Source organism: Strix aluco, chromosome 2 (assembly GCF_031877795.1).
Source record: "Strix aluco isolate bStrAlu1 chromosome 2, bStrAlu1.hap1, whole genome shotgun sequence".
Lineage (NCBI taxonomy): Eukaryota > Metazoa > Chordata > Aves > Strigiformes > Strigidae > Strix > Strix aluco.
Genome location: NC_133932.1, coordinates 71,052,547 through 71,064,200, shown reverse-complemented (window position 1 = coordinate 71,064,200; position 11,654 = coordinate 71,052,547). Strand labels below are relative to the sequence as shown.

The window sequence follows — 11,654 nt, the reverse complement described above, 5'->3', positions numbered from 1 at the left end:
ACCTGCCTTGGTACTCACTGAAGCTTGTTTTAAAAGCTGCAATTGATGGGAAATGAAGTTTTACTTGAGATTTACCCATGAATGCTCAGATCAATTATACTTTGTTAAAAGAACTGCATGCTCAAATAATAGTTGGGTATTTATGACATGAAAATTCAGAATGGTCTCTAAGTTTCTAACTCAGATAAACCCCCCCCTTTTGCTCTTACCGGTTGTTGCTCTGACTGTAGAAATGATTTCCTGCTCTTCCCAGGCACCTGTCTGTGCTGGGAGCCAAAAAACTCCCTGCAGCACCACTGCCATTGCACACCGATGGGTTTATCCTTCCTCTCATCCTGGGCCAGGCAGGAGGGCTACTCCAGCTGCTGGGTGAATGGCACAGTATCCCGCAGAGGTGCTCCGGTCCCCTCCGTACTTACACCTCCTTTCACAGACTCTGTGTGTCTGTGAGTGTCCACGTGTCTGTGTGACCAGGATCCTGAGGTCAGGAAGAGTTTTCCATGTTCTCCTTCATGTCTGGGCAATATAAATCTAACAGTGAAAACAAAAAATGCCATATCTATTCACATACATTGCTATAGGGGAAATCCCACGCTTGGTTTCTTGGTTGCTCCAAAAGCTGATGGGATTTGACCAACGCAGCTAAGCCTTGGCAAATGTTTTGTGGGGACAGTGTATGAAAATGCCACACCGCAAAACTGATCCCTGTAGTCACCATCCAGATTGTGCTTTGATACAGTACAAAGAAATGTTCATACTGTTCACCTCTCCCCGTTTTGTGTTACAGTAAGTGAAGGCTGGGGGGTGAGAGGAATACCCAAATCTTGGTGCAGCTCTCAGCAGAGATGGCAAACCTGCGAACCTTCAGCCAGTGCACTAAGAGAAGGGGCACTGTTGCACCACTAAGCAGTGGATTTTTTTTGAGTTTTTTTTTTCATCTGTTGACATTGGGGCTTTGCCCTTAGAGGTTTTGTTTTCTCATGAGCAGCTGGACTTTAAACTTCAACATCTCTCATGTAGCCTTTTCCCCCAAGAGCTGCAGGAATGCAGGCAGGCTACCACTAGGCTCAGAGGGTAACAATGACCAGGTGCTTTTGGACAATACTGTTTCTTCTCTCTGCCCTTTTCCTTCAGACAGAGCAGACAGGTATGGCCTTTGTTTTGTTGTGGCTTTAATTCTGATTTGTATTACTGCTCCTCTAAAACCACCAGTAATTTTTTACCTTGTGCTGTGTTTACTTTGTAGCATAGGGTGACATCACTGAAAACTGTCTGTTCCTTATTTTCCTTACATTTCTCCTGTTTTTTTCATATAGTTAAGTAAAAACCGCAGTAGGTTGCTGAGGCAATGTAATTTTGAAGTACCATCATTTACACCAGGATAATATTTTGTCTTTTATATAATTCTTAAAAAGTGCCCCAGATATTAAAGAAAATTTTGTTTTATATTCCTAGTTGCTGATGAAATAAAAATAAGAGTCCTATGAAAGAGGCTGAGATGCATGCTTCTTACAGCTTGAAGAAATTTATGTTTCTGTATCAATCCTCCATGGCTTGTCAAAAATAAGGAGCAGCTGGGCAAGGACGAAAAAGATGGTGACTGCTTAAAAAGGTCAAAAAGGCCCTGGCAGCCGCAGAAGTGCACTGCCAGTCATGCTGGATGCATCGGAACCACCACACAGCAGAAATGTGCACTGGGGTGTCAGACAACACTTTAAAATGCAAAACACAGCCATGAAGATTTTTCTTTTTTCTTTTTTGATATCACATGCAAGCCTGTTGCTTATCGGATATCCTTCAAAAAGCATAACTAAGGATTTGCATGCAGTTTCAAAACAATTTTGTTATTGCTGTCACTTTTTCTAATCCTAATATTATTGATTGACAGCCTAGCAGTACTGAGCCCCAAACACTGTATAAAATACAAAAAAAACCCCCAAAACCAGTCACTGACCCAATGGGTTTACTTTCCAAGCACAGCAGAACTGACAAACACGCACTGACACACACAGCCACATACCATTTAATGTCAAAGGCAACCGTCTCTAGCACGGCACCAGCCGTCTGGCTGGCAGGTGGTTTTTGTTGCGGGCATCATTGCAAAGAGGAGTTTTAGGTCTGACAACTCTCATGTCTTTGATCTCTCTTCCTCTTTACTCAAATCAAAAAAATTATGGTGTCTTCCACATAAAGGATGGTATATGATACAGCTCTCTTAACTTTGAGAATTGCTGAGGGGTAGCTTTGATGTATTCTCCTTAAGAGAGATTTGATCGAGAACTCAGCCACGTCATGGTTTTGCCTCTCAGCAAAAAAATCCCTGTGAACTAAGACCGAAGGCCATCAGTTTGGACCCATCATCATAAATGAATACAAATCATTTTCAGTTCTACTGATGAGTCTGAAAGCCCCATGCAGTCTTATAAAATAGCCTCTGTCTTTATGATAATACTTTCCCCTTTCCCTGGCTGTGCCACAGCAACGTTGCTCTGTGTGTTCCGTGCAGGAAAAAAATGTGTAGGGAAGGGCTTCAAATTCTCCCTTCTTGGGAGCAAGGCAGGCACTCCCCAAAACTGAAAGGTCATGACTCCTCGGCTGAGTTGGGGCTAAGAAAGTAGGGCTCCTTCCATAGGTAAGTTTAATGTGACTGAAATCCTGAACCAGCCAAAAGGTTTTCTCTTTAAAAAAAGGAGGTAAAGGTATATAAGGAAATGAATCTAAGTACTTATATTAGCGCTTTGTCATACAACATTCCAGTGTTTATATCAGCTGATGACGCAAACAATGTTATCAAGAGACAGCGGCGTGCCAGCTCCTTACTTTTGGAGGAGGTCCTCCAAGGCAGTTTGGAAAGGGAATGCCTTGAAGAGAGATGTACACAGGAAGAAGCAAGAGAAGTATTTGAAAATGATGAAATGCTCGTAAGTATTTTGTTTTCCTGTGTGCAAAATAAAAATTACTATCTTGGTCCTTTACTATCAAATACAGCTCCACAGCCTTCTTCATTTGCTTGGGTTTCTCTCCATGTGAAATCTTTGTACTTTCCACCTCAGCAGGTAGAAAGCAGGTGTCTTCAGCGGTCAGAATGGAAATGCAGAGGTCAGCTCTGACACTTTTAAAGTCCCATCCTGAAAATTATATGTCCTGCACCTTATATTGCAAAAGTATGTGGCTGTTGTCCCATCCTGACCACACACACAGCTTCAGCATCCCTTAGGAACCAGGAGGGGCAAGAGGGTGTTGGGATGGAGGAAAGCAACGCACCAGCGAGTAGTGGGACCCATAGGAAGAGGCTCACTTGATCAGCAGCTGCATGTCCCCTTGTACAAGAAGCCCTCCTGACACATACAGCCAGATGACGTGCTCTTTAATGGGAATCTGGCCGGAGATTGCATTTGCAGGGAAAGCAGAGGAAACAGCTGGCAGGCTGCTGGTGGGTAGTCCAGGTGCTTTGGGGAAAGTTGATGGAGGGGAAGTACAGGGAGTGGGGAGAGGTGTCCCTTTGGGGAAGGCAGTGGCAGAGCTGGCAGTGTGTACCCAGGGAAAAGCAAGGCACATGAAGGTGGTCACTAGTGTTAGTGATCTGCAGCTCCACTCTCTGCTGTCCCCTCTGCCTCCAGCAGCACCTCCTGGGGGACAAGCAGGACGGGATGGGACGGGACGGGATGGGATGGGACAGGACAGGACAGGGTCACTTCCCAGGGCGCTGCACGCCAGAGGGACAATGGCCAGCCAGTTTTTCCAGGAAGACATATTGCTAAAGGATTCAGCTGTTTCTCTCTTCTCTGAAAAGTGTTTCTTTTCCTTTATAGCTTCTTAAGAAACAATAAAATAAGCAGGATGCAAACCCCCTCCCATCTCATTCAAATTTTGCTGGTAGGGCAGAATTTGCAGTTGTGCAACTGTGTAAATGTTAAACCATAGTATATATTCACTCATAAAATGTTTTTGTTTTATCAAAATATTTATGGAAAATTATATGAGAATAAAATCTTCTTTCCCTTTTTTTTTTTTTTTTCCCAGAAAATGTTTTGGGATGTCTACTATGGTAAGCTGGCCTCTTGATTTCTCTCCTTCATAGAGGTGTCGCACTGTGAGCACTATGATTCAGTCCAATGCTTTCTGGGAGGCTTTAGCAGTTTATCCTACAAGAAACACCCAGTTGCTCTTTGTCATGTTTGTAGTAAAGCAGGAGGAAAAGTGTTGATATGAAAGTTCTAAAAAAGTAATAAATAGGAAAAACATGTAAGACTGCAAAGCAAATAAAAATTGAAGGTGAGTAGCTGTTTTCATAGTAAATAGGCTATTTCTTTTCCTGAACTTAAGGCTGTTCTGAAAACAAGCTGGGACCTGAGAAAGTCTGCTTTGCTGATAACAATAGAGCAGCACAGCTTTACCAGCAAAACCTCCCAAATACAAACCTAACACTTAAACCTGGGGGAGATTAATAGGTGTTAAAAGCTACTGGGCTGTCTGCAAACTCTGGAAGCTGGCACTCATTCCTTGGCAGCCTTCAAGGCAAGAAATTTATCTGTAAAAGCTGAGGGACTGATGTAACTAGATGTCTCTTGAACAAGGAGCCTGGGGCACTTGCAGTGACTATGCCTTATTCCCCCCATCTCTTTTCTGCATGCGTCATCCTAAATTTTTCTCTTGTTTTTAACTTAGCTTCTATTAATTTCTAATCTTAGGTTTAAACAGTGGATAAAGAGGTGGCAAAAAGAGCAGTTAGTATTACTTTTCTGCAGAAGCCACTAAAACACTAAGTCCAGGGAACCATTACATAGAAGAATCCCATCAGTGATATAAATGTTATGAAGAATGATGCTAAGTACCTGGCCTTCCATTACTTCTGTGAGGGTGGGATTAACTTCTAATTTCAGTCACTGGATGTTTGTACTAAGCATGTCATGCAGGCTTCCTCTCTAGTCTATGAAGAGAGAAGGGCAACCAGTTGAGAATGATCCATCCAAACAAATGTAGCCACAGTCAGGATGCATTATTGGCTTCGGCCTCAGGGGTGGCTCCTTGCTGTAATTAAAAGCCATTATGTCTTATCTTCTTCCTACAGAATAGCAGTATGTATTTCCTTCTTTGTGATATCTTTTCTAACATTTTGAAGAGTGTTGCCTCACATCTCCATGACTTCTTTCTTCCTCACTAAACAACCCCATTTTTGCATCCTGTCTTCCAAAGTCTCATTTTCTAGACCTCTGGCATGTGTGTTGCTCTCCCTCCATAGTCCAGGGTACAGTGAGTAAATCTGCATTGTGAATAAAAGACGGATGGGGAGAAAGGCCGAGTGCCCACCTAGCTGCTGGCTCACCCTTTGGCTCTGTTTCATACTGCTCCACTTTGGGCTCTTCAACTCAAAGCTGATGTTGCGGCATCTTGCTCTAGCATGGATGTACGCAGTCAGGGCACTTGACCTGAGGCCACGCTTGTCCCTGACTGCCTTTTATTAACAGTATAAACTTAGCTGTTGATAACCTCTCTTTAAACATCATTTTCCAAACAGTTTTGTGCATGCCTTATAGTAGTCTGTTTTCCTAGCTCACTTAATGACAACGTCATCTGAGACATTTCTATTCTATGATGTTCACTGATTCCCCACTAGGTCCCTTATCCTATAATACAATTAGATTTAATTGGTTTGGATTATTTGATCTTGAAAAATACATGTTGGTTGTTACTAACCACCTTCTTATTTTGCTGGGTGCTTACAGTTTAATCATTCCAGCAGCTTTCCAGTAACAGAAATCATGCCGATTTCTCTATAATTCATTGAATCTTCTCTTTCCTCCTTTAACAAAGCTAGGCACTAGGTTTACTTTTTTCCCAGTCTTACAGAACCTCACCTGACCCCAGACATTTTTTGAGACTTCCTTACCTATATTTGAGAATGCATTTCAGAGGCTTAAAACCATCTAACTTGCTTCAGGCTGTAGGTGCAGCCCTTCCCTAGTTCCAGCTACCCACCACTGCTGCTGGAGGTCCTCACTCCTCAATTCTGCCTGCTCAGCTGTGCTGATGACACCCCCCCCGGCCCCAACCCACCCAGAAACCCTCCCAGGAGACCTAAATTGTGCCAGGGTATGCTGACGGCACCTGACCGCAGGTGGTAACTGCTTTAAGCCAGTACTTAAGTACTGTTAAAGCTAAAAGACACACATGTCCATAGCCTGAGCGGATGGTCGTTGGGGGTTTTTTCCCCATACCAGACAGAGTTTTCACCTTTCCATCCCTGATATCAATTGCAGCAGCCCACTGACTGAAGTTAACCTCTCTGATGAAGTCTCAAATTTTAGAAATGTTGGAGCGCATGTCCCATGTTGGGCTTTTCTGGCTTGCTCCCTGATCGCTCATGTCTACAATAAGCAGTTGTTAAATGGAGAACATTTCCAAACTCTTTTGGAGTCTTTCCAGTGAGCAGCTTGAGGGAAAACTGGCAGCTCTGCCTGGTGCTTCACCTGTAGTGAGGACATCCTCTGGTTTCATCAGAAAGACTAAGCTTGCTAGCGTCTGAGCTGCTGTATAATAATTGTACAGATGTGTAAAAGCCAGATTTCCTCCTATTTTGATGTTGCTTGCTGTATAATTTTGATGCCAGCTTTTTTTATCTAGTGACAGAAGACCTAAAACACCAGTCTTTCTTACATCACATTCATAATGAGCTCATGAACTGTAAGTCAGTGCTTTTCCCTGAAGCAGAGCATCCATCCTCCAGAAGCAGGCTCTGCCCCTGGGCACTCCCCAGCCTCCCTGCCAGGGGCTATGGGACTGCCTCTGGAAGCAGAGTCTAAAATTACCCCCGCGGAGCTAAAATTAATCCTGAGGAGCAGTTTGGTGAGACACAGCCCATTTTCTTCCAAACTGCTTTTCCCAATGCTTCTCCAAGTGGCTCACGTGCCAGGAAGGGGGCTGCATAATTCAGGTCAGCAGCGGTGGTGACTCATCCCTCTCCTGTGGCATTTCTTCAGGTGGCAGGAGGTGTTCTTCCAGCCCCTGCCAGCACAATGGCGTGTGCGAGGACAGCATTCGTGGCTACACCTGCACCTGTGCTGAGGGCTATGAGGGAGAGAACTGTGCTTTTGGTAAGACATCCCCCCTTCTGAGAAGCCCTACCTCCTCCTGTCGTAGCAGCTCTCCCATTACAGCCAGTTATCATATTTTAGTTCTTGGCAGAGAATGGTGATGTGTGCTACCTGTCTACTGAAAAATTATGGCATCCTGAGGTTATGCAGGCTGCCTCTTCCACTTGAGCTTCCCTTCTCCAGGGGCACAGCAAAAGGACTGCAGCAAGTTCCCCTCCCAGGTGGGCTCCAAAGGCAGCCCTGCCACTGCCATCTGTGCTCCCTGGCTGCTTGTCCTGAAGAACCAGGGCTGCGCTGCCGGGGTGGCGTCCCAGCCACCTCTGAGGCCACACACACCCACAAGACAGTCCCTCAGGACAGAGCAACTCCAGAAAACAAACCATTTTCAGTGGAAGTGTAAAAGGCGTAAAGCAAAACGGTCACTTTCTGGCATGTGAAACACCCCGGGTCGGGCCCTACATTTTTAGATGTGCCAGGTTCTACTTTCCAGCCTTTACGTCAGTACTTCTGCTGGCTCGGAGGTCCCCTGGGGTGGGAGACGCCCTGGCTGCTGCAAGGCAGGGTCATTTTCTGTATAAGGGTTGTGACTGTGATCAGTTCCTGGGGGAGCACAGAAGGTGACAAGGCTTGGACCAGTGCTGGGAACTGGATCTGCCTGAGCCTTAGAGAGCCAGGTTAGGTGAGGATTTTTGCTGCTTCTCCACCTGTGAGCTAGATGCACCATAAAATGGCTGATCCTCCTGTTGCTTTGTGCTGAAGTGTTTGCTCAGCTATGGAAAGGTGAGTGACTACGTTTCAAAGGTGACTAATAATCCTTTTCTTTTTATCTTTGGCAGCTGTTAATTTTCTTAGTACAAGTGTAACACATAAGAGTGATACATTTGTTTTTGCTGAAAACCAGAAAGCTTTGGTCTTCTTCCTCAAGCAACACCTGCCTTCTTAACATGTGCAACAGTGCCCCCAGATGCAGATACTTAGTGTTTTGTTTAAGAGAGCAGAAAGAAAACCCATGGCAACCTTCCATGGGTTCACATGGAAGTCCTTGTTTGACCCTTGGCTAACGCTCCCCAAAACTCAGAGCTACAGACAGTCTGGTGCAGGGAGGTGCTGCATGAGCACAGTTTGCAACGAGTCTGTGGATGCTGCAGAGACTCAGCTGTCTCCAGTTTCTGCTTAACAAGGGGAAAAACAATGTGCTGGGAATACTACCAAGTCAGAGTCCCTACCAACCTCCACACAAAGCGAGTAAGGATAAAATGCTTAGTAAAGAGGACTCTATACAAGAATACTCCAGCTGAACTGTTTCCAATGCTTTTCCTCCACTTGTTCTGTTTAGCTAAAAATGAATGTCACCACCACGCAAAGGAAGGATGTCACCACTTCTGCTACCCAGGAACTAATTCCTACCGTTGTTCCTGTGCTGACGGCTATGAGCTCGGGAAGGACAAAAAACAGTGCATCGCGTTAGGTAGGTGTGAGCATGGAAGTCCAGGGGGCACATGCTCAGCGCTGGGGTGGGCAGGCCACCATCTGATATCCAGATGCCATCAGCCTGCTTGGAGACTCAAGCCGTAAGAATATTACTGACCTTCAAAAATGGGCAGAAAAAGGAGGAATCTAGGGACCACAACCCGAGACGCCAGAGCAGTGGTAAAGGATGTGATACTTGATCTGAACATTTAAACACAGGTCTGCAGAGAGAACTTGCATCATCCTACAAATCACTCACTGGGCCAGATTTTCCACTCCTATGCTCAGCAAAGAGTAACTCCGCTGAAGACCTGTTTGGGAATGAGATTCAACTGATTCTGGTCAGGCACCTGATGGTCTGATAAACAAAGGGCAACATTTGTTGCCATATTAATTAGTTTGAAGCAGTAGCCCTCTTCATTTTTTCAATCTCATACTACGTATCTCATTCAATCTCATCCCCTTATAAACTAGGTCTACTAAAAACACGGTAGTATACTTGGGCCCTTGTCTATACTAGCAAGTTGAGCTGTAGACCCACGCTTTTGGTGATGAAGGCTTGATGTCCACACTCAGTGCACATCAGGTGGGCTTTACTTCAGATTAGCTCTAGTTCAGCCCTGTGGACTAAGCACCCATTAGCTATGAGAGCACATCATGTGTGCTCCTGGAGGGTGTCTTCTGGTTTAGCTTCTCCCGAACAGAATCCAGCCTGTGTGACCCAAGACCATGCCGCAAGGTGAACAGGAAGCGTGATAAATGCAGATAACCAAGGGATCCATTGGAAAGGCACACGTGCTGTTTGAATCAGAACTGAAAGGCATGCACATCCCCAGAGTAACAGCTTTAACGAGCAAAACCCAGGGTTTTCCTTGTCCAGATTGGGCCACAGCTATCAGGTATTTGGTGCAATTCGGATACAGGATACAAGGATGAGGAAGGAAGCTGTGCTGATGGTTGGCTGGAGAGGAAGCCTCATTTCATTAGTTCCAGACACACTGAAATCTGGTCACCACAAGCCTAATGCAATGACCCAAAATGTTCAGCGCCATCACTAAGCAGATGCCAAGCAAATCATTTCAGTTTTCACCAGCTGAGAAATTGTCCTTCTCTTTTTCCTTGGTGCAAAAACAAAACCCCAAAGTCAAAGTAGAAGCAATAAGGTATTTGCAAGTATTAGCTGTCTTGAAATGATACAGCATGAGGTTTTGATTTTTTTTTAATTCATTTGCTAGATCAATGTGCATGTGGCAGACTTCAAGACAGTGATAATCTGATAAGTGATACCAGGAAGAAACGTGATGAGCGATTTCCTTGGCAGGTATTTCTAGCAATTCATGAAACCCATCGCTCAACCTCACATGGACAGTGATCTCTGTCTTCTCTCTGCATTTTCTTAGGTCCTGCTGCTAAACTCAGAAGGGAAGGGCTTCTGTGGAGGAGTGCTGCTAAAAAGTAACTTTGTATTGACAACAGCAGAGTGTGCCCTTCTGCACAGCCATTTTGAAATCAGAGTTGGTGCTGGTAGGTGATCAAACACATTTTCTCTTGTTGCAGCACATTTTAGAATTGACAAGCTAATTTTAAAAAAAGCTTACTAAAATTTTTGCTGCATAAAAATATTGTTAAAGGAAACAAATCTGCTGTCATTTCATTTAAGCATCTAAGTATTTCGGGCTAGTACTACAGCTGCTCTATACCCCCCTACAAGCCAAGTAGGGAGACAACTGCCTCTTGAACGCAATTCAGAACTCAGCACCTAGGGATAAGCTAAGCCAGGTGGATTTAGAAGTGGTTTTTGTTTCATGCCAAAATTCACTTCTCTTGTTTCCCTCTGAAATGATGCATGCTTCTATACAGCATTAAAAGTCTGTCGATATGTATGTATCATTCCTAGTTTACCTTTACTGCAGTGGTTTCAGGAAGAGCGCCTTTAGTTTCTCTGTTGCACATATTTGTCAGCATGACTAGGCAGTTGTCAGTTTGCATGCAGTTTTCAGGTCTCTGGTAAATTATTCCTAAGGGCAGTGAAATGTCATTGCTTCACAGGGCCTAATGGAACAAGTGGAACTGAGAAGATAATGCAAGTTAGTGAGAAGCACATACATATCCGGTATGATGAAGACACTGGTGAGAACAACATTGCGCTACTACAACTCCAAGAACATGTTGAGTGCAATAACCACCAACTTCCTGTATGCATCCCTGAAAGAGACTTTGCAGAACACATTTTAATACCAAAACTGGCTGGTACAGTCAGTGGCTGGAGAATGGGAGGTGATGAACTTCAAGGTGAGGAGATGCAGGTTTCATACCTTCCCGCTGAGGACTGCAAACAAATACTCAACACAAGCCTCACAAACAGGCAGTTTTGTGGACACCTTCAGGAGCCCGTAGACAAACAACTGGCTGGAGGAAGCTTTTTAGCTACTGACTATAAGGGCACTTGGTTTCTGACTGGTATCCTGGGATCTTGGCCGCTAGAAGACACTGACTGGGAAACACTTCTATTCACTAACACCGCAAGGTATATGATATGGTTTAAACAGAAAATGAAATAAGACACAAACACAACCAACCCTCCAGCACCAAACCCCTACCCATCACTGCAAGGAAACATCTGGATGCAGGCAGTACACCCATTTGACTCTATCATGATTTGCAGCAATGGAAGTTGCAACAACGTAACTCAAATTCATAAAGAAAAGCCTGTTTGTCTTTCCTTCTGCTGACAGTTCAGTGAAAGTCATGATGCAGTAAAAATCTAGTTATTTTACTAAAAACTGACTGAACTTTAAAGTTTCCTAGAACTGTTCATCCTAAAACTCAAGCTGTTTTTCTGGGATTTTAAATGTTGCTAGAAGAAAATGAGTATTTTTAATTCTTGTTACCCTGAGGTTTGATTCAGCAAATTCATATTCTTATTTCAGCATCCATACCAGTAAAACTTATGAAGACCAGAGGAACTCCAAGCCTTTAAATGCCTGTGTTGATGTAGGACTTGACACTCTCATCACACTAAAAAAATGTTTCCCCTCATACATGGTACCTGTGTTTTCCCTTATGAATCATGTCCACATCAGTTAGCGG

At 44.2% G+C, this 11,654-nt stretch overlaps 1 protein-coding gene across 1 annotated transcript; it reads left to right on the top strand.

Moving 5' to 3' along the window:
- Nucleotides 1–1,031: 1,031 nt before the first annotated feature.
- On the top strand, nt 1,032–11,603 carry PROZ (protein Z, vitamin K dependent plasma glycoprotein). Its single transcript, XM_074815242.1, has 8 exons — nt 1,032–1,147; nt 2,758–2,921; nt 4,024–4,048; nt 6,981–7,094; nt 8,431–8,562; nt 9,800–9,885; nt 9,965–10,088; nt 10,614–11,603. Exons 1-8 carry the CDS (start codon nt 1,081–1,083, stop codon nt 11,123–11,125), a joined length of 1,224 nt encoding a protein of 407 aa, XP_074671343.1. The 5' UTR covers nt 1,032–1,080; the 3' UTR covers nt 11,126–11,603.
- Nucleotides 11,604–11,654: the final 51 nt, after the last annotated feature.